This window comes from Micrasema longulum, unplaced genomic scaffold, assembly GCF_059751315.1.
Source record: "Micrasema longulum isolate JH-2025_06_02 unplaced genomic scaffold, ASM5975131v1 h1tg002739l, whole genome shotgun sequence".
NCBI lineage: Eukaryota > Metazoa > Arthropoda > Insecta > Trichoptera > Brachycentridae > Micrasema > Micrasema longulum.
In genome coordinates, this window is record NW_028279869.1 from 74,003 (window position 1) to 97,878 (window position 23,876).

Sequence of the window (23,876 nt, forward strand, 5' to 3'; positions counted from 1 at the left end):
GGCACCCTGAAAAATCTACAATAGCGGAACACTTTATAGACACCGGTCATTTTTTCGCCTTCGAACTGAAAATTTTATAAAAACCCAGTAATAACAGTGCACGAATAATAAAAGAGGCAATTGAAATACACAGACACCTAAATAACATAAACAAAGACGACGGGCTTAAATCAAACTCAACATGGTTCCCAGCACTACATACTGCAAAAACTAATAGAAATGGGCCTACTGCCGACTGCGACACGGTAAAAATTCACTAAGATAGACCGGATCTTGTCTTGAGGTAGTAATTTTTATTTTTTTTGTCCTAGCTTTAATTTTATTTGATTAGTGCCTGTATTTATTAAAAGAAATTGTATTTACCATTGTTAGAATGGACTGCATAAATCCATCAAATAAATAAATAAATTACCTTCTCTAAAGCGTTCTTCATCTCTGTTGTAATATGTTAATATTAAACTACTAAGGCGTAGTGAAGCTTTCTTGAACAATCGTATCATTCAAGCCAAAAAAGGCAACACCTTATCTACAGAACATAACGTACTCAGTGGGGTCCCGCAAGGTTCAGTCCTTGGCCCGATCCTCTTCATCCTGGAGTATGGAGTCTCTTCTTTACTTAAGACATCGAGCTGCAGTCCAAAGAAGTGCTACGAAAATCCCCAAATTACACAAAAAGATTCCCTACCACCGTAGATTAAAAGCACTAGAACTTCATTGGAAGAATGACGGAAGAGAAGGGACTTGATAGAAACTTATAAGATACTCAATAATTACTAGGACTGCCCCCTGCATGAGATGTATCAATTAAATCCCAACACAAATTTACAGGGTCATAACTGGAAGCTGATAAGGGATAGTGAGGTTACTGACTGCATAATAAATGTAAACAACGAATGTCTCGAGCAAGTAGAAGAATTTGTGTATCTGGGAAGCATGTTGTCAAGAGATGGAAGAGTAGAAAAAGATGTTGAAATAAGAGTGAATGCGGGCAACAAAATGAACGGAGCACTAAGCACACTAATTTCTAATAAAATATGTCAATCGAAGCTAAACTGGCAGTGCACAACGGAGTTTTAGTCCCAACACTGGAAGTGAAACATGGATCTGGCAGAGGAAGGATGAAAGACGAGTGAACGCGGTTGTAATGCGATCTTTTAGACGAATGTGTGGGAAATCAATGTATGACAGGGTTACGATTATGAAAAATTGATGGCGAAGTCAAGTTTAACTGATAAGATTAAGAAAGGGTTATTGGAATATGAAACAATCTGTCTTAGGTAATTATCAGGAACATACAAACCAATGCTCATCATAATCTCAGAATTATCGATCATACCGCGCAGCGATCGATAGGCCCATCAGCAAAGGCTGACTGCTTATAACTAATAATAATATTCTTTCACGTACTTCTTTGCACGCGCTATAAGCGATCTTGCTTGTGCGAAGACATATCCCGCGTGCGTAGATGAGTCGCCAAATGCAGCTTGAGCGACCGCTTCCTCCCGAACGCCTTGTGGCACGTCTCGCAGGAAAACTTTCTGTCTCCCGTGTGGCGGACGAGATGCTCCGTCAGCGATCTGCGCGAGAAGAACGATCGCCCGCACTCCTGGCACGTGTGCTGCTTCTCGTGCGAGTGCACGCTCCTGACGTGTGCGCGCAAATGGCTGCCGAGCCTGAAAAGAGATTCTTTATTAATATGGAAGTCTAGGAATTCACGGGGACTGTAACCTTTATCTTGTATATAATTTTCGTTGGTAAAATACCCGCCAGGTAGCGCTGTATTATGCGTAATTAGCCTAATTTTAAGCATTTTTAACTGATTTTTAACTTCAACAATGTTTGATTATGTCCAAATGCTTGCAGACTGGCTGGATTTCCTCCCTAGCGAGTTGTTCATATTTAAATTTATTTCAACAGAGAGGGAAAAAGTTTTCAAGAAGGGAATATGGAAGTCTAGGCATTTACAGGGCTTATGACCTGTCATTGGCTGGTTTAAGTGGCCACTTTACACACTGTGTAACATTCACCATTCTGCCCATGTTTGAACATCCACATTTCCTCAACTCTTCCATCTGTTGACTTTTGTGAAGTGAAAGAGCTGAAACCTTTATCACGTGGGTGAGATTCATCCGGCTGAACCAAATCACCTACTAGGCAACGCCTGGAAACAATTTTCCAATTTTTATACTTCTTCTTTTACCAGGTAGTAATTCAACAATGTTTGATTATGTCCAAATGCTTGCAGACTGGCTGGATTTCCTCCCTAGGGAGTTGTTCATATTTAAATTTATTTCAACAGAGAGGGAAAAGTTTTCGAGAAGGGAATATGGAAGTCTAGGCATTTACAGGGCTTATGACCTGTCATTGGCTGGACAGATGGAAGAGTTGAGGAAATGTGGATGTTCAAACATGGGCAGAATGGTGAATGTTACACAGTGTGTAAAGTGGCCACTTAAACCAGCCAATGACAGGTCATAAGCCCTGTAAATGCCTAGACTTCCATATTCCCTTCTCGAAAACTTTTTCCCTCTCTGTTGAAATAAATTTAAAGATTTTTAACTTGTTTAAATTAGTTTCCGTTTCGGCTGAAAAACGAACAGAAGCTGAAAATCTTGTTTTAGTAGGTCGCTATATTAACTCTTGTGTGGCTGTGATGGCACACTAGTTGACATAGGACACAAGACTTGACATATCTCTCGTATTTTTTCTAATCTTCAAATGGGCATTTTCACACCAGATTTGGAAAGTAAAATTTGTTAATAAGCTGGATGTTAATACAAAAAATAATGGAATGAATGTCCGCTAATTCAGCAACACATCTGTATAAGAGAGAGCACAAAGATAGAACTCATAGCAAAGAAGACAGATACGCTGTTCTATAGCGGGTGATGTGTAAATAGCGTGGATGCTTGGACTAGAGAGAGATAATTATTCTTATGCTGAAATAGAGTCAATGTTCAATATTTCTAGTCTACAAAAACGTAGAACTAATATTGACTCCATATATATGTTCGGCATACTAAATGGTATAATCGATGTTCCATCATTACTGGGACAAGTAAAATTCAATATTCCGACTCGTAGATTGAGAAACAATGAAGTACTGTTCATCGATCAGCATAGAACAAACTATGGCCTAAATTCTCCAATGACCCGCCTTTGTCGTATTGTTAACTCAAGACAGGATCTGGACTTTTTTGGTTTAAGTTTACAAGGATTTAAACGAGCACTAAATAAATAGTCCAGATCTTGTCTCGATGTCCCTTATGTTTGTCAATGCTTCTTTCTTTTTTCTTTAAATGTTTTAAACTACTCTTTTATTGTAATATTTAAACCTTATAAATTGTATACATGGACAATGTCCGTTAATAAATAAATAAATAAATAAAACAAATTCAGTCTTCAGTCGGTTGATGACAGTGATGGGGGACGCACGCGCGTAGTATGAGCGGAGTATTTATGATTTTTAATTTATTTTGCTATAACAGGGCTAAATTATACGTTCATTTGCATAAATTATGGAAAAATAATTATTAAACAGTGTGTCTCCATGTTTTTTTCTCTCAAACGTCTGAACTTTAGAATATTCCGTCTTTTACTAGTTGTAACACAATGTTACATCACTGCTCGCAAAGGGATTATTTACCACAGTCTTTTGAGAGTTGAGGATACAACTGAATTATTTTCGCAATGTGAAAAATAATTAATTCTTAGGAAATCTATAAACATATTCTCCAAGTCATTCGTTAATCACTTTAACGTGCAAATCTCGCTATACACCTCCACCATAGTAGTTGCACAAAACCGACATGCACGTTAATGTTAGCTACTAACAGCACGTGTCCTATCAGCAACTACCGCATGTGTGCGACTTAAGAATTTTAATAAATAAATGTCACCTGTATCGACATGTGCATTGGTTACATTTGTACATTTTGTCCTCCATTTGGTGCTTCTCGACCATGTGTTTCACTCGTGCGTTATACGTCAGAAAAACTTCCTCGCAACTTTTGCATTTAAATTTCAAGCGACCTCCCTGGTGCGTCACTCTTTCGTGCGTCAGTAAATAGCGTTTAGTCTTGAACTCTTTGTGGCATTGGGTACATTTGTATCTCTGCTCGGAGTGCGTTTTGAGATGAAAAAATAAACTTTTGACGGACACGCATATTTTTCCGCAAACTTCGCAAATGCGGTTGGGACGGTGTTCGGGCATGTGAGAAACCACTTCTTTGTAAGATGTGAACTGGACGTTGCATTTTGCGCACGTGAAATTTGACCTGTCGAGCGTATAAGGAAGGGATGTAATTTCTGTGGGTTTAAAATTATCAATTTTGTTTGAGATATCATCAATAGATGGGGTTGTGTTGTCATTTTCTTCTTCAGAATCAATGTTTGCTTTATCTGTCGAACAAAAAATTAAAAATGGTTAAACACTTTGAATAATAGGTGCGAAGGTTTTCACGGTCACTGTTATCAATATTATGTATCTTTTTTGGGTGATACCGTGTATGTTGGATTTGATCCGACGTTTCGGCTACCATTGCAGGAGCCATCTTCAGGGAAAACTGTGTCACACAGTTTCACCGGTATCACCCAAAAAAGATACACAACTTTGAATAATGTTGATTTTACTAATCTACTTTTGAGGTACCAGGGCCCCGATTACAATTTTTTTTTTTTCATTTATTTATACTTTTACAATGTTCGTATTATTTTTTAAACAGAATACACTGGGGTGTCCCGTGCCGAGGGAAACATTTTACATCAAGTGAAACATGCCTTAAATTAGTTATTGAACATAGTTAATTCGAAATATAATTAATGTACATGAACTTTTAAAGATTTATTTGGCATTGTGCCGATCAATTTTGGAGTACGGTATAATCAGTTGGGGTGGTGCGAGTGACACAGTTTTAAATAGTGTATTTGTTCCACAAAAATCCATAATTAAAATAATACTCAGAGTCCCGATACAGACATCTTCTGAAGAAATATTCCATAAATCACAACTTATGACACTAAAACAATTATACGCTAAAACAATACTCACTTATAGATTCAAAAACTACTCTTACTCAAATGAAAGACATAACCCCCACAATACATCACATACAAATAATATAATCACTAGATCCTCAACACATAGACAACTTAAACAAATACCACTTTCGGACAAAGGGATTTTGAGTATTATTCAATTAAAATCTATAACCTACTTCCACTATCTATTAAAACAATTAGTAACGAGAAAATGTTTAAAAAGGCTATAAAAAAATGGATAGTGGAGCTAGGTAAAAGTAAAATGGATTGTCTCATTTGCCAATACCAATATTGAATCAACTGCTCCACAAGTGTATAGCTTATGTTAGGTTTTTGTTATTTTCATTGTGTGTTTTGTAATATAAATAATATAGACACATAAATACCTTGTTTTTAAAACTGTCTGAATATTTGTTAATTATCTTTGTTTTTTTTAAGTTAGTCTTCTTTGTTTATTCTCAAATGTAATTTTTAAAAAGTATATTGTTAAGTGTCCTCGACACGGGAAACCCCAGTGAGGTCACATTTTTTTTATTATTAATTATAGTTCATAAGCAAAAAATTTGAATAAATAAATAATAAAAAAATAAACATAACAACAAAAATAAAAACGTAATGAATCCAATTAACCTAATTATCATCTTAAACATAATAAGCAATATAAACTAAAATAATCATAAAAAACATAACAAATTAATATAGACCTGTCGACCAAATTTCACAAACAGGACACAAATTTTTAACTATTTGGCTTGATCTACTCATCAATCCGTGTGCAACCCACTTCCACTATCCATTTCTTAATCTTAATCACTGATAATAATAATAATCTTAATCCAAATCACAGATAAGAGGCCACTGCGGAATTCAAGGCAATGAAAAAGAAGTCTGGATGAGGACCTAGAAGATATTGTAACAGTAATAAGACATAAGGATTTATCACATGAGGTAATATCATACATGGTAAAAATAGTAAAGGCGATTGTTGAAATAAATTGAAATAGGACACAAAATGCCGAACGCTCTCAAAGCGGAACGGAAGATCTGCTTCAATAGTCCGGCTTCTCCTGTATGAGTCTCCACCACCAGATCCTCACACTATAGTTAAAAAATTAGAAGGAACATACCTTTTGCAGTTACTATGAGCCTTGTACATAATAAGCAAGGCAAAAAATATGTAACTCCTTTATTAAAAAAATAAAAATCCATTTCTAAATAGCCACTTTATACTGTGAGAACTTACTAAATGTCCTTCTAGCTAATGGAAGTAGATTGTACACTTTAACCGAGTAGTAGACCAATCCTCTTTAACCGAAGGTTGTATTAATTTTTAATTGTTTTTGCAGCATCAGGATGGAGTATCAGGCTTGAAATAAATAATTGAAGAGATGTGCAGTGGGGTTTCTGCGCATGGTTTTAAGAATGATTTATTTATCTACTTCCAACAATTTTAAGTGTTTGTGTAATGCTCCACGTGTATTGTACAAACAGTTGCAAAAAATAAAATCAAATGGAGACTTACGCTCTTTCTGTGATTCTGTATTCTTCAGAGTTATGTCAGTTAGAATCTTTCTTGACTTGAGAATATCTCTTTGAAAATATAAAGCACTGATCAACTTTTGGATGCATCCGTCGCAAATGAATGGATTTATTTGCTCGGTTTTTATAAACTGAAACAAACAAAAAATACATTGGCAAGAGTGTCAGAACATAAGTTTCGTTTGGTTTTTGCCGTCAACGAGCTTTTTCATTCGATTTGAGGTAAAATCGAGATGTTTGCATTCTTATTGATTATTTCAGGGTAAAAAAACAGAATAAAAGTCTTACTGCCGAATTCTTTGAGTTCCCAAATGTCAAATCAAAATCTGCGGATAGTGATATTCATTACCTCGAAAGGCCGTTGAAGCCTTCCAAGACCACGTTTTGGAGATACCACCTCCAAGATTCGAGAGGTTCGAATGCATTCAAAGTTGCATGAAACTTAAGGGTGAATATTTTTAAAAGCAATTAAATGATTTGTTACAAAAAGTAATTATATCATCATTTAAGGCAGCCCGTGTATTATTGAATCGATACTAACAGTGACCGACCGAAGTTTGGATTACGGCCAGTAAAAAGAGCTTTATCTGCGGTTTCGGCGAAAAAATTGGCTTAAACAAGGACAAGGACTGGATTCAACCAAAACCCCCTTGTAGAAGGGGTTTTGGTTTAACTACCTAGGCAGCTGTTAATATTAACATATTATAACAGAGATGAAGAACAATTTAGAGAAGGTGTTTATAAATCCACCTGGTGCAATGTTTGAGTTTACTGTTTACCATATTAATGTGCCGTATATGTTTTTTTTTTAAATTATTTTTTATGTTTCTGATCCTATATTTGTGGTGATATACTCATGTGTCTGTGTCAACTAATTGGTCGTTTCAACTGAATACAGGACTTTTAGTCCCATGGAGTTGGGACTTATGTCTCAAATAATGTACAGTAAACTTGTATATGTAAATAAATAAAATAAACATAACAAATCAATGAATTAATGCCGTTTATTTCGTTATATATTTTATTTGACAAAAACATTAGGGTTCTTATGATTAACACAAATATTTCAATTTTGGTGCCCATTTTGAATAGTTGTAAATTACTCACTAATAGAAAATAGGAATCAAGTTGTGGTAGAGCGGGGTGCAAACCTCAAACCTCGGACCTTTGATTCGTGAGTCCACGATACTGGCCACAGGACCACCGGCAAATTAAAGATTTAGATCTAAATAACTCGAAATCGAGCCTGTCTAGACACATTTGGACATACTCAAACCACTGTCGAATCAATGATCATTTCTTTATTGTCGTTGGAGGACCGTAAATCAGAAAAATTCTGATTGTTAAATGAAAAAAACTAATTAATTAACTAATTTGTTATATGTCTTTGTTAAACTTTTATGGATTTACCTACTCTGGAGGGTAACAGGAAAATAAATGACCTAATCAATTCTAAATTCGATTATTGCGAACTCCCGGATTTAATAAATATTGATGTACCAACACGTAGAACTAGACAAAATAGTCTATATTATTGTCACCCCTCTCAAATCAGCTATCTTTGTCGCTCACCAATACCGCGTATACACAGACTAGGAAACGAGTGTACCTCTCATATGGACATTTTTAACTCGAGTCTCTGTGAATTCAAATCATCTCTTTATAAATATTTTATGATGTTCGATAGTTAAGATTAACGAATTATTTGCAAAAGCTACTTATGCTAATAATCTGGTGTTTATTCATTTTATATTTTTTATATCTTTTGTATGCTGACATACATACATGTAGGTGTATATTTCTTGTTATTTTTCTTTTTATACCCATGTTTTAATATTGTTTTAAAATTTTTGTATACCTAACTAACTCATTATTTTGTAAACTTTATATTGTAAAAGGCACTTGTGCCATATAATAAATAATTTCTCCCTAATGCCACGATGGTAAAAGCCAGTAATAATATAATACAATGATCACCTCAATAGAGAAGCATTTACGTAGCATGTTCCCATAAGATTCCATTTTACAATCAATTAATTTAGTGTCCAGCATACTTTTGAGATTTTCCTTAGAAAGACAACACTGGCACACGGCATTGTTGAATTTTACGTTTTTTCTATTCGTATTCTGCGAGTCCAAATCGGCCATTTTAGGGGTAAAACTATTTTATAATAACGAAACCGCCGTTTTAATACCCAACCGAGATAAAAAATACATTATTGGTGTATGTAATTTTAAAGCAAAAATTATCGAAAATATGTGTTGAAGAAATTTCGACCTTTAAATATAAAATGTTATATCAATCAAATTATTAGTGACTTTTGCTGAATAAAAGTAGCAATTTTGAAATATTTAGATGGCCGTCAGTTTGATACTAGAATTAAATACAGTGTAATATGTTAATTTTGTAATTAATTAAACTTTTTAGTCGAGATCAAGGTTTGTTTTGAATTTTGGACCATCGCTGTCATCTGTCAAACTTCCATAGATAAAAGCTGCGATCGTTGGTTCTTCATTGTTTATTGGCTTTTTTACATTACCTACTGGGATGTTCTAGCCAGTGTCGAGATTTAAAAATCGTTCACACCAGGACATAAAATTTTGTTTTGTCCTAGAACTCGACCATTTTTACGTGTTAACAGCAAATTGTAGGACAAAAATTGTTTCGAGACATCGCCACTGAGATAGACGGGCAGGCTATCTCTACAGAACATCATGCGCATCGATCGCCAGCAGATTCATTGTCCTCACGTGAACACACACGGACAGAACCTTGTGACAATAACGATTTTCTCTACGTGAACGTGTCACTTCCGCACATTTTTTTCTACTGAAATGGAGGCAGAATGTTTTAAATTACTTTTTAGTTCTCTTGATATACAATACATAGTAATTTTCCTCGTAATAAACGCCGTCGTCTATTAATTTACAAATTTTCGTATTGTCCCAACTTTCTTTTCCGCGCGGTCGAGGCTATTCGCGAAGCTGGAACACGACAAAATTGTCATATCTATTGTATTGTTCAGGTGTAAACGGCCCTTTAGATTTTTAGTTATTTAAATATCTACGCATACATTAGTGCGTTAGTGTTTAATATTTGAGTCGAATCGGAACTCAATATAACAATCATTTATAGGGCATAAAAAAAACATGTTGTAGATCTTCCTCTTCAAGCTGACGTTCACACATGGCAGAGTCCCGGTCACGGATTCTGAATAAGTGAGACAATGTGATTTGTTTGCAATTCGATGAAAATGATCCCAAAAATTTTTAACGTTTGGTACATTTCCGGTTACCCCTCAATCAAAACAACTGACTTTAGAAAATTTGACACCTCGCAGGGAAAAATGATGTCAAAATCACAAAACTTTAAAAAATCAAAGCGCTGATAACACGACATTTGTTGTTTTTTTTTAAAATTTGGCTTAGTTTAATAGTCCATTAACATTTTTTTTTTACCACTGAACGTCTTAATAATTATTATTGTTGTATTCAAATTTAAAAGGCTAAGCCACGTTCAGCCCTTTGGTTAAACGTTGCTTTCAACATTTTGGCTAAGCGTCCGATAGCCATTCAATTAAAAACGAGCATTTCATGAACAACCTAGTCGTTCAATTAAGTGGCTGGATACGACATATACATAATTACATGCGCAAATCCGTGTAACTTCTTGACTAGATTCTGCCTTTTTTGGGTTTCCCTGCGATTGCCTTTAGTACTTTCATCTCTGACGTTCTAAGCAGTTATTTGGTTTTTCTATTTAGTTTTTCTATTTAGTTTTTCTACTTGGTTTTTTGTATTTTTTATTTTCTCTCTATCTATCCTCGCCTCTGTATTATACACCATGATTTGGTCTGACACACGTTTTGTATATCCAAATAATGTTTCCAATAATAATGTGTTCATTGTACTTTACGACATTTCTTAGGCATCCAGATGTTTACTAACTGAGATGGATATGTTATCATCATCACTACGGCAGCATCATCTGCATGGCATGTGACGTTAATGACCTTATCTCCCTTAGTAGATTCACTCCTTATTTTTATTCTTAAAAGCGTTTTTTTAAAATATATTTATTCTGCTTGCGTATATATTGTTGTGCTAAATTTAGTTATAAAGATGCTAAACATGCTTTATTTCTTTGTTGTTCTCAATATGTGTTATTTTCTAAATGTTGATATTATTTTTGTCCCGAATTGAGTATTTGTAACTCCTGGGAAGGTTTATCAACGTATTAATGTATTAAACGGGTTGTGGTCCTGTGGCTAGTGTCTCGGACTCACGGACCGAAGGTCCGCGGTTCGAATCCCACTCTACCCCAACTCGATTCCATTTTCTAATAGTGAGTTATTTACAACTCGTTGAAAATGGCCCTCAAAATTAAATATTTGGGTAAATCATAAGAACGCAAATATTTCTTTTTTTTCAAAAAAAAAAAAAATATTTTTTGTCATATGATTTATACATAAAATAAAATAAACTAAAATATTGAGTCGTGGTAGCAGAAAAACGACGTATGTGTGAAAATCCGACATTGGTTTTCTTTTATATTTGATTTAAAACAGATTATTTATTTATTTATTTATTTTACAGAAACAGTCGACGATGATATAATAACATAAAAAAAGATAGGGTATTTGCATGATAATAAGTGTAAAGGTGTGTTTGTGTGGTGTGGGAGTAAGCAAACGACTAAAACAAAGCCTTTATATTATAAAGGCTTTATTTGAAAGGTTTGAAAAAATCTAAATTTGTAAGTAACCCAAGTTTTAAAGGATATTCATTTGTTCTTATCGAGTTGTGACATAAGATGTCAAAAAATAAATAAACCGATAATCACATGCGTCGTTGTCATACAATCATGACGAAATAAAAAAATATAAATCTGTATGAAGATTTTTGGTTCAATTGGCGAAAAGGTGTTTTTCGAACGCACTCTCATTTCGAAATCGTAAAACCACAGACAAATGTCAAGAGGACGGGGGCCGGTTTTTTATGTCCTCAATTCTCAATTGAATTGTCAACAACGGGCCCGATTGAAGGCGAATTGACCTCGAATCTGCGAAAAGTTTATCGGAATCCGCGTAATTATTCGTCCCGTCGCCTCGCTAGCGGTTGTTATTGGTTATATCAGCAGAGGTCAGGCCACAAGCCATCTTCCCGCCGGTCAGATACGCCGCGCGCCCGGCTCGCCCGCACGGCGCTGTTATCCAATGCACCAGGTCTGCAGTGCTGTTTTGCAATAAACACTCGCGATGGAAGCGCGTAAGTGGCTAATGATATTTTTATATAATTGTTCGTAAGATAATCGCCGCGGATTTACGTAATGCTATCCGTATCGCGTTTCGCACAGTTTTCTCTCGCGTTGCGAAACGGGTTTGAGAATTTCTATCTGTAATTTTGCAATTATTAAGATTGAAATTTACTGCCACAGACAGGAAAACGTCTTTTAGAAGGTGATATGGAAGTCGAGGCATTCACAGGGCCTATAACCTGTCCATAAAATTAAGAATTGTCCAGAAACCGCATACGCACATCAAACAGAAGGCGACTAAACTACTCATAAATGAGCAGGTTTACGTTTTGACCCATTAGATTCTTTGTAGACGTCGCTCAGTACGCAGCTCCTGATTTGAATTCAACTATGCCGTGTTGTTACCTTTTAAAGTGTAGAAATACTGCTAGGGTCTTAAAGAAACAGGATGGAATCACATTTCATGTGTAATTACCAAATGAATGTGTATGTAGCAAATGCATTACTTAAAAAATGAATTATTTTTCCATCTGTCAGATCGTTGAAGAAACAAAATGGACATTTCGTTAGTGTTGCCAGGGTAGTAATTTTTTTTACCCTACTTTGCTCATCTAATGAGAAAACTAATAAAAATTGGACCTGGGATTAAACAACTCTGTGGTGGACATTTGACCGACATTATTTTTAAAACATCAAATATTATGTAACATGATATAAAAATATCCGTTTTATGTAAAATAAAATTTGTTTTATATCAACAATATTTTGAGTTTGTCCAAATTTTTGTAGACAAGGACTGGATTCAACTCCCTGGGGAGCTGTTTATATTAACATATAACAACAGAGATGAAGAACATTTAAGAGAAGGCAATATAGAAGTCTAGGCATCTACAGGGCTTATGACCTGTCAATGGCTGGTTTGAGTGGCCACTTTACACACTGTAACATTCACTATTCTGCCCATATTTGAAAATCTATATTCCTTTAATTCTTTCATCTGTTGACGTTTGTGAAGTTAAAGAGCTAAAACCTTTATTTATGCGGGTGAGATTCATATAATTGAATTATTTCACCTACATACTAGGCAACGCCTGAAAATGTTATTTTTTCAATTTCCATACTTCATGGACCAGGTGGATTTATCAACAATATTTTGAGTTTGTCCAAATTTTTGTAGACAAAGACTGGAATCCTAAATCTAAATGATCTCGATCTCTGTTGCTATACATTAACAGCTCCCCAGTGAGTTGAATCCTGTCCTTGTCTGCAAAAAATGGACAAACTCAAAATATTGCTATAAAATATGTCTTTTTTAAGATAATAAACGTTTGGTGTACCAAGGCAGTGCCCTTTGCACCATTAGGTGCGGAAAGGGAATTATGATGATGAAACATATATTAGTATGACCTCCCTTATCTAACCACAACTAAAGAACTCTTTAAACAAAACAATTATTAGTGTTTAAAACTGTCTGAACATTTTGTTAATTATCTCTGTTTATTCAGTTAGTCTTCTTTGTTTATTCTCAAATGTAAAAACATTTAAAAAAAAGTCTATTGTTAAGTGTCCTCGGCACGGGTAACCCCAGTAAGGTCACATTATTTTTATTATTAATTGTATTTTGTAAAAGGAAAAATATGAATAAATAAATTAATTTAAATATTTAAATTTATTGCAACAGAGAGAGAAAACATTATTGAAAAGGGAATATGAAAATTTCTTTCCACTATAACCAGCCAATGACAAGTCATAAGCCCTTTAAATGCCTACACTTTCATATTCCCTTCTCAATAATGTTTTCCATCTATGTTGCAATAAATTTAAATATGAATGACTCCCTAGGAAGGAAATCCAGCCAGTCTGCAAGCATTTGGACATACTCAAACATTGTTGAATTAACTACCTGGTAAAAGAAGAAGTATAAAAATTTAAAAATTGTTTTCAGGCGTTGCCTAGTAGGTGATTTGGTTCGGCGGGATGAATACCACCCGCGTGATAAAGGTTTTAGCTTCTTTACTTCACAGAAGTCAACAGATAGAAGAGTTAAGGAAATGTGGATGTTTGAATATTGGCAAAATGGTGAATGTTACACAGTGTGTAAAGTGGCCAACTAAATTAGCCAACGACAGGTCATAAGCCCTGTAGACAAAAAAATTCCCTTTCCATTAAACCATCAGATGAATGTCTTCACAGCAATAAAGGTTTCAGCTCTTTGACTTCACTATAATCAACGGTTTGTCGGCCTCGTGGTGTAATGGTCAGCGCGTTTGCCTACCATGCAAGAGGTCTCGGGTTCGATTCCCGACATGGTTGACATGGAATATTATTTAAAAGGGTGTTTTACACTAGAATATTTCAGTCCCTCGACTGGTATCTGAAGCGTGATACTGATCACCTTACCTTCATGAAACATAAATGATCAAGATACGTTGCGATTGGTATACCAATGCAGTGCCCTATGCACCATTCGGTGCGGAAAGGGAACGATGATGACGATGTAAGATTTTTACTACTGTATTTTTATTAAAGTTGGTCTGCATGTTGGTTTAATTGGTGTCCTGACGAAGAGACGGGTACGTCTCGAAACCGGTAGACAAAGAAAAGTCGGTAAATGGTTGTATACAAATATTCAATTACATTTAGTTGAAGATAAATGTAAACTTTCCATTGTAATCGGAGTCCTGAACTCTTTAAATTTGTTGCATCAGAGAGGGAAAACATTTTTGAGAAGGGAATATGAAAGTCTAGGCGTTTACAGGGCTTATGACCTGTCATTGGCTGTTTTTTTTTTTTAAATTAAATATTTTAGAATTTAATTATTTACCCTTCCGGATTATTCATTTTACAAAAATAATATATTTTTTTTATTCATACTTTGTTGTAAAGCCTTTCACTCAAGTAGCGAATGCCGAATCAGAATTAACGATGTTGTCACAGATTGGTTTGGGGTCACCACCGGAGTTCGCCAAGGTTGCGTCCTTGCACCGATCCTTTTTATAATCTTCATGGACTTCATCCTGAGGAAGTCAACTCCACTAGATCGAGGAATATCCATCCCCTCCTCCCGAAAACTCTGCGACCTAGAGTGATGCGGTTATAATTGACGATTCAGTCGGCGGTCTTCAGGCCGCTGCAGATAGCCTAAATAGGTACTCCGCATGGATGGGTTTAAAAATGGGTTTAAAAATCAATATAGCAAAAACCCATGTACTGTGTAATACTCCGTGCCTTGATGCTCAAAATCCCCTGACTATCAAACCAAATCATCGAAAGGGTCGAGAGTTTCAAATACCTGGGAGTATATTTTACAGAAAATGACAGCTTTCAATAAGAACTGGGAGTGCGGTTAGTAATAGCAGGCGCCACATTCAACATTACGAAGGCTGTCTGGGGATCGGATATTTACTCTGTGAAAACCGAATGCCGCCTATATAACGCCTGCATAACACCTGTTCTCCTCTACGGATGCGAATCGTGGCACCTCACTACGACCCAAAATAGCAAAATTCTGAGTTTTGAGAATAGGTGTCTCAGCAGAATCTTGGGTGTGCGGGGGTTTGACTTTGTGAGGAACGCAGCAAACTCCGGTGACAACTGTCGTCAAGCGGAGGCGATACGGTTGGCTAGGCCATATAGAGCCTTTACCACGCTCGCCTACTTTACAAAGCATCAGGTTCTCGACGTCCTAGACGTCCACTGCTGACCGTTCGTCGGCAGTCTATGTCAGATCTTCGGGACGAGAACCTGACTCGGGAGGATGCACAGGAGCTGGCAGCCTACATAGATGCATGGAGGTTCTTTCTGGATACCATATTCTCCAGCTAGGGAGCATGTATTCGCGATCACAATGGAACATCCGTGAACACCTAATATTAAACGTGAAAATATTTACGTTTCGCGACATATAATACTGCTGCGCAATCACATATTTGATTTTCACCAGTGTAAATATAGAAAATATTCCAAAACTGCTATTTTTATTTATTTTTTATTTATCACGCTATTTATTGCATTTAGCCGGCGGTTTGCGAGCCAAATGTTAAGAAAAACAGTCGCCATAGTAATTGTGATTTAATTTTCACTTTTTTGTATTAGATACTCCTTACTATTTTGCAAGTGCACTATATTGTTAATTTTTTTATAGTAAACGCCGATTTTTCGCCAGTAAACTGTATTTATTTACGAGGAAAACAAAAAACAAACTGACACGAGCGTTGAATTAGAGATTACAACCGCGTTGACTTATGAATTCGATAACTTAAGCACGTTCATTATTGTTCATTGTGATCGCTAAAATGCTTAGCATGTTTTTAAGCACGTCGATAGTTATTTGTGATTGAGCTACTGGTATAAGAAGTATAAAATTTTTAAATGTTCTGCCGGGTGAATCTCACCCACATTGATAAAGGTTTCAGCTCTTTTACTTAACGAAAGTCAACAGATGTTGAACTTGTCCAATCACAGGTATTATACAAATATACACATTACGTAAATATTGTTTTTTTTATATAATTTCGATATGTACCGATGTAGATAGCGTTTGTAATCGCGGCCCTGGAAAAGCACGTGATGACGACACCTTCCAGACGGGACATAACAAACATGACTTAGAGATAAGTTTAAAGAAATCAACATATTTATGAAAACTTGATCTATGTACATAAACATATTGGTGATTTTAAGAGGGACAGAAATTTCCATAGGTTCAAAAGATATGTGTATATATAGGGTGGCCGGAGTTGAACACACGTTCATATGATATGTTTACCATTTTAACAATCTTACGCAACTTCACTCGGCGATAATTCATAACTATATCGAAGATTTTCTTGATATTTTCTTCAGTAACCACCTCTTTTGGCCTTCCCGTTGATGGCATTGTTGCAGTGCTCGTTCGGCCGCGTTTAAATTCAGCAATCCGATATTTGACCATGTAATCTGACGAAGCAGACTCACCGTAATGTTTATCGAGCTTTTCTTTTGTCTCTTTCGCCGTTCTCCCTTTCAAATAATAGTGTTTAATCACTGCACGAAATTCGCTTTTTTCCATTTTTCAAGAAACACAAAAGTTGTTTACTTCAAACGACTACAACAAATAAACTAATCGATGAATTTGGGTGACATCTTAACAGCTGCCGTTTGACAGATCGCAATTTGGAATAAATAAATATTTTTTGTGTTTGTGTTGCCATCTAGCGCTAGGTAGCTTCATTATCAATCCACCCTTGTATGTTCCGCGATTTTGCGTAGATTTCGAGTTATGATTTTTTATGGGTTTTTGAAAGTTTTTTTTATTGTTTTTAACTGTGCTTACATCGTAATATTTATTCATATTTTTTTCCATTATAAACTATGATTAATAATAAAAATAATGTGACGTCATTGGGGCTTTCGCTGTCCATTCGCTCTACATGTACAAACCGACGCAGCACCCCTTTCTTGATTCTGTCGATAATGCGTGTCTCAGCCTTACACAGTTCACGGATCTCGACATTTGTGCACCGCACCTATCATACATCGTTTTACCACACATTCGCCTAAGGGATCGCATTTCGACAGCATTTAACCTACTTTCATCATTATTTTTCCAATTCCATACTTCGCTCCAATTTTTATACTTCTTCTTTTACCAATTGGTTAATTCAACAATGTTTTAAGTATGTCTAAATGTTTGCAGACAGGCCGGATTTCCTCCCTAGGGAGTAAATTTGACCTAAATTCAGATCTAAATTTGTTGCGACGGAGAGGGAATATGGAAGTCTAGGCATTCACAGGGCTTATGACCTGTCATTGGCTGGTTTATTTATTTTTTATTAATTCATATTTTTTTCCATTATAAACTATGATTAATAATAAAAATAATGTTACCTCACTAGGGGTTACTAATGCCGAGGACACTTAAAAATATACTTATTTTTTAATATTTTTACATTTGAGAATAAACAAAGAAGACTAACTTAATAAACAGAAATAATTAACAAAATGTTCAGACAGTTTTAACATTTCCCTTACTGTCCTAAAAACACCCGCGCGTTACGGTGCTGTGTAGTCACTACACATTAAAAAAATAAGAGATTTATAAGGGAAAAATGGAATATTTCAAATCTAACTGCTGGACACATGAAAAAACCATTGGGTATCGCTAACGACTCGGGCGAAACGTGCACCCGCGCCAACTTCCCGAGAGCTACTGAGAAGCTATATAGTACTGGACTACGTGACTGACTGAGAGTATACTTTTGATGATATTTGTAATTTATCCCCGATTTCCGATAAAATGTTTTTTTTTGTGCCTAATAAGTACTTATTATTTAATAACAAATTATTTCAGTCGATACGTAAATGTGTAAGGGAGTAATACTGAAAATCTTTAAAAAAAGTTAAATCTCTTATATTTTTAATGTGTAGTGACTACACAGCACCGTAACGCGCGGGTGTTTTTAGGACAGTGAGGGAAATATTAAATTATTTTTAAGTTATCAAAACACATAAATTAAGTGATTCTTTACAATTAAGTACCGTAAAGTTAAACTTAGCGAGTAGTCTCAGTTAAACATCCCGGAAAAGGAAATCGACTGGAGATTAGTCGGTCTCATGGTGTACTGGTTATTGCGTTTGCCAGGCATTAAATAAATAAGTAATTGTAAAGCAAGACAAAAAACAACTGGAAGCTGAGACAGCCCCAATAGGCCCTGAGCCCTACTGTTGGACCTGTGGGTTGCCCAGATGTGGTCCTCGTAACGAGCTTAGGTCATGGGCCAGGAAGCAATGCGTTATGCTCTGGCAAAAATTACCCGGCCAGCACCATACGAAGGAACTGACAAAAGGGTACTCGCAAAGATACCTGATAAAGCTCAGCCTCCTCTAGTGAGTGAGGGTTATCACCAGGGCCCGCCCAGGACACTGCAGATTGAACAAACGCCTTGCACCTCGAGGTTAAATGAAAACTATGGATTACAATTGAAGTTATTCATACACACGAGTTACATCCTTACAATTTTGTACAGAAGAAATTTACAATAGCGAACACTGGCGAGGAGCTGGTGGACGGGCGACACGAAATGCCAAGACGGAATGTGGATATTCTTCCGATGCACGACGTTTAATAACTTGTCCGAGCTGACGTTGCATCGGATTACGCGTTGCGGGCGAAAACGGCGTTCGGTTCTGCCAACCTCACGCTCGTTGGTGATGCCCTCCACACTAGAATGAACCTTTCCGAAACTTCTAGATGTAGGTTCTGCAGTGCAGATGAGGAAACACCTAAACACATTATATGTGAATGTGATGCTTTACATCGTAAAAGAAGCCTTATCCTCGGGGGACCACTGTTTAACCTGTGCCTCGATTATAAATGCTATCTTCATCTATATCGAGACGGTATACTTAACTTCTATACTATCTGTATCTTACCTCGGTATGTTCTGCCTGCTTGTCATATCCACATCATATGATCGAAACAAGCCAATGGAATGACCGCAAACAATTAATCCGCGTTCCTTACGTCATTAACATTTCAAATAGTTCTCAGTTATAGTTAAAATAGGCTTCTGTAATAAAAAGTGCTCACTTCAAAGCGATTACAAACTCCAATAAATCCCAATTCCCGCGAAAAATGCTCGCTTGTACAAGAATTTTCTATGACTTTTAAAAAATCACCTAGATGGTACGTTTAACGATCGTCTGTATGTATCTACCGATCGACTACAAGGCCGGCTCCTTTAACGTCTCGATACATGCACTCGGAAAGATAGTAAAACAGATGGAAAAATTATAATAACTAAATATTTTTTTTAGAGTGGCAACTTTCTAACGCCTAGATACTCACATCTAGGCGTTCGTATTAAAGTGACAGTTATGTCGGAAAATTCGACTTCAAAATTTTCTTATTTCTCTCTCAGATTTTTAGTTGGCTTTTAAGAAAGAAAGTGCCAACCTCAAAACGATTAAAATTTTTAATAAATCATAATTAAATGAAAAATAGCTCGGTGGAACAAAATTTTTTAAACTTTTAATGCGTAGATAAACATATCGAGGGGTTCTAGACCCGTCGGTATAAACCGATGTACCTACCCAAAACTTGAAGGTGGGGGGTCGATAGATTTTATTTTTTATTTTTATAAAAATAAATATTTGCGTTCTCATGATTTACCCAAATATTTAATTTTTAGGGCCATTTTCAACGAGTTGTAAATAACTCAATATTAGAAAATGGAAATAAATTTGGAGTATAGTGGGATTCGAACCACTGACCAATGGTCCGTGAGTCCGAGACACTAGCCAAAGGACCACAACCCGATTCAATCTATATCTTTATAATTGCTAGAGAAAATTTATCTTCAACTATACCGTCAAGGACGTATTTATCTTCCCATCATAATCGAGGCCCTGAGGATGTTAAAGAGCGCGCCCCCTACCTAATAGCCCGATACTTTACGGATCTGGGCTTGGAGGGGGAGATTTAGCAAAATATATATTCTCGCCTTCCACACAGGAACCAGGCTCTTTATAGACCCGTGCTCGAAGAGCGAGAACTATTTACTGGGACCCGTCACAATAGATCTTCACAGGTCGCAGTGACGTCAGCTTGCATAGCACTGACCCCCACCACTAAGAAAATGAACAATTGTAAAACAATAAATACGGATCTACTGTATTGAATTTTATCATGCCGTGTAGATTTTTGCCGTGGTGTGAAATGGGCCAATCATGCTATGTCACACAGTGGGCTCGTGGTTTACGCGTGCACAACTGCACAGAGGTCCAGTCTCCGCGAATGTGCGGTAGTGATTATTAGTTCATTGTACATCGTGGCATTATTTAATAATAAATCGCCCATTTGGGAATATGATGAGATTTGTAGTGAAGATATACTATAAACTGGCTGTGAGTTATTTATGAGGAAAAGCGCAATCGTTTGCTACCAATAAATACAAAAAATTAAATACTTAAATGTTCTTCATCTCTGTTGTAATATGTTAATATAAACAGCTCCCCAGGGAGTCGAATCCAGTCGAACTAGGGAACAGAAGGGAGTTTTAAGGGTATTGATATGCAACATTCCGCACACCTTTGGCCCGCATGTGTCGGAAAATAACATTCACTAATGTGTGTCGAAATTTACGACCGCAAACTTATTGATTTAACAACAATATTTTGAGTTTGTCCAAATTTTTGTAGACAAGGACTGGATTCAACTCCCTGGGGAGCTGTTTATATTAACATATTACAACAGAGATGAATAACATTTAAGAGAAGGTAATATAGAAGTCTAATTCAATTAGATGAATTTTACCCGCATAAATAAAGGTTTCAGCTCTTCAACTTCACAAACATCAACAGATGAAAGAATTGAGGGAATATAGATGTAGGCAGAATGGTGAATGTTACACAGTGATAAACCAGCAAATGACAGGTCGTAAGCCCTGTAGATGCCTAGACTTCTATATTACCTTCTCTTAAATGTTCTTCGTCTTTGTTGTAATATGTTAATACAAAAAAATCCTAACTACCTATAATTTTTATTGTATAATTCTATAATTTACAACAACAAACCATCATGCCGTTTTCCCGTAAGGGTAGGCAGAGAGGATAGAACCATCTTTTAGTATTTGTATGATTTGGTCATGCCATGTCTTTCTCGGTCTTCCTCTATTTCGCATCCATCAACATTTGCTTCGTAGATATTTTTAGCCGTTCTTTCGCTGTCCATTCGCTCTACATGTCCAAACCGACGCAGAGCTCCTTTCTTGATTTTGTCGATAATGCTTATCTCGGCGTTGCATGATGTACGGAACTCGGCATTTATGCATCTATCGTACATAGTTTTACCACACATTCGCCTGAGAGATCGCATTTCGACAGCATCCAGCCTACTTTCATCCCTGTTTTTCCATACTTCGCTCCCATACACCAAGGTCGGGACCGGGACTCCATTGTGAACTGCTAATTTTGCCTCTTGCGACAAACATTTATTTTCCAACGTTGATTTAAGTGCACCGTTCACTCTGTTCCTGGCACTCACCCTCTGAATATCTTTCTCGGTCATTCCATCCCTAGTAATCATACTTCCCAGATACACAAATTCCTCTACCTGTTTTAGTATAACCCCATTCACAGTGATTTCACATTTAGTCATACTTTCATTTCTTTCAAAAACCATCACATTCGATTTATCGACATTCATCAGCAAATCGCTTCCCTCGCATACATCGTAGACCTTTGTTACCAAGAGTTGCAGTTCCTCTTTGTTAGCAAGAAGCGCGGCATCGTTAGCATACAAAAGACAATTGATAGTTAGATCACCTATTTTTCCTCCCATTCTTAAGCCTTTCAATTATTTCATTTAGTTATTGATATATTTATTTAACTTTTTGTACATAATGTTATTTGTACATTGGAGGGCTTATTGCCAAATGGCAATTTCTTCCAACCAACCAATAAAATAAAAGTTTTTTTTTCATAATTCAAATTACAGAACATATTCAATAGAAAAAAAAGATTAAAAAGTTAAAGATATATGAAAATAGAAATAAACGTAATAAATTACAATAATTCAAAACTATTACTCAATGGGAAAAAGGAAAAAAGAGGAAAGAGGAAAGGAGGTGAGATTAAGGAAGAGAAAGGAGATGTTTCTTAAGACGTGATTTAAACAGAGATAATGTAGTAACATCTTTGATGGTGGATGGGAGATGATTCCACAGTGGAGCCGCATGGACGAAAGTTAGAGAAGAAAGAGGAATTGTGGATAGGTATTAAGAGAGTGCCTTGAGAATTAGAACGAAGAGGTAAACCATGAACTGATAAGCGTTGAAATTTTTCACGCAGGTATATAGGAGCGTCAGGATTATGAAGTACAGCGGACAGAAGTGAGAGGGAGTGATAGTCTCTCCGCTGTCTAATTTTGAGCCATTTCAGTTGCCTACGATAATCAGAAATGTGGTCATATTTCCTAAGACTAAAAATGTACCTTATGCATGTATTCTGAAGTCGTTCAAGTTTATATAGTTGCTCACAGCTTAAATCATATACACGTTGAACAGCCATGGTGACATCACATATCCCTGATTGACTCCTTTATGAATGTCAAACCACGATGTGTATGATTCATTTATCCTAACACATGCTGTGCTGTCTTTATACAGAAAAGCAATAGTCTAATAAACTTATAATTTCTGATCCGACACATGTGCGTTTTTTCTTCATGATTTGGTATTCGGTATATGGCCGAATACTGCATACCATTCTGCCGAATATCGAATATTTTAAAAAGTAGCCGAATAGGCCGAATAGTAGCCGTGTGCGTATGTCATCTATTTTCTATGATAAGGGCTCTTGTGATAACTCTCACTTGATTTCGGCTGAGATTTATTAGTTCTAGAGCAATCCTTTGAGAGTTTAAACTCTAAAAAATTCATTAATAATATTTTTTTAAATCATTATCAAGGCGACACGACCTCGCTTAGATTACATGCGTTTTTTAATGTATTAGTTTTGTATATGTATGTGGTGTTTATGTATCCATAAACACACACATACATAACATCATGAATGTACAAAGTTTGAGTTTTAACCCGTTTGAACCCGGACAAAAAAAAAACGGAATTAAATCACATCTCTTTATTTATACACGTGTCTCAGCGCCAGACCGCGAAACTCCAGGGGAACATTCTTCATGGTAAACTTTTTAAAAAATCATAATATTTTTTTTTCCAAAACTTTTTTAAAATGTATAATTTTAAAATGGAGTAAAACTTTAATTTCTCCTACTAGCATCCCTTCCACAAACTTCTTCGAAGAAATTAAGATAAAAAACGTATTTGACCAACGAAGCTATACGCACCAGACGCGGACAGAGGAAGCGGCAGAGTAGGGGAGGGGTAGTGGTTCGTGGAAAGGACGATTATTCCTCCTTAAATTTTTGCATCACTAATTTTATTAAACTACTGTTTGAAGTAAATTAAATCGGGAGTATCGTCCATGGCTTTGACGAAATTCTGTGTGTGGAAAAATTCCGAATGCATATTTGAAAACGGGA

General features: G+C 36.1%; 1 protein-coding gene across 1 annotated transcript in view; it reads right to left on the minus strand.

Moving 5' to 3' along the window:
- Positions 1-9,075, minus strand: part of LOC148271676 (uncharacterized) — a 70,338-nt gene extending 61,263 nt beyond the window's left edge. Inside the window, exons 1-4 of the mRNA XM_088241072.1 lie at positions 8,557-9,075; positions 6,563-6,710; positions 3,900-4,401; positions 1,408-1,673 (exon numbers count right to left, since the gene is read on the minus strand). Coding sequence (XP_088097198.1) covers positions 1,421-1,673; positions 3,900-4,401; positions 6,563-6,710; positions 8,557-8,727 — 1,074 coding nt within the window. The 5' untranslated portion in view covers positions 8,728-9,075 and the 3' untranslated portion in view covers positions 1,408-1,420. The remainder of the gene's footprint in view (positions 1-1,407; positions 1,674-3,899; positions 4,402-6,562; positions 6,711-8,556) is intronic.
- Positions 9,076-23,876: the final 14,801 nt, after the last annotated feature.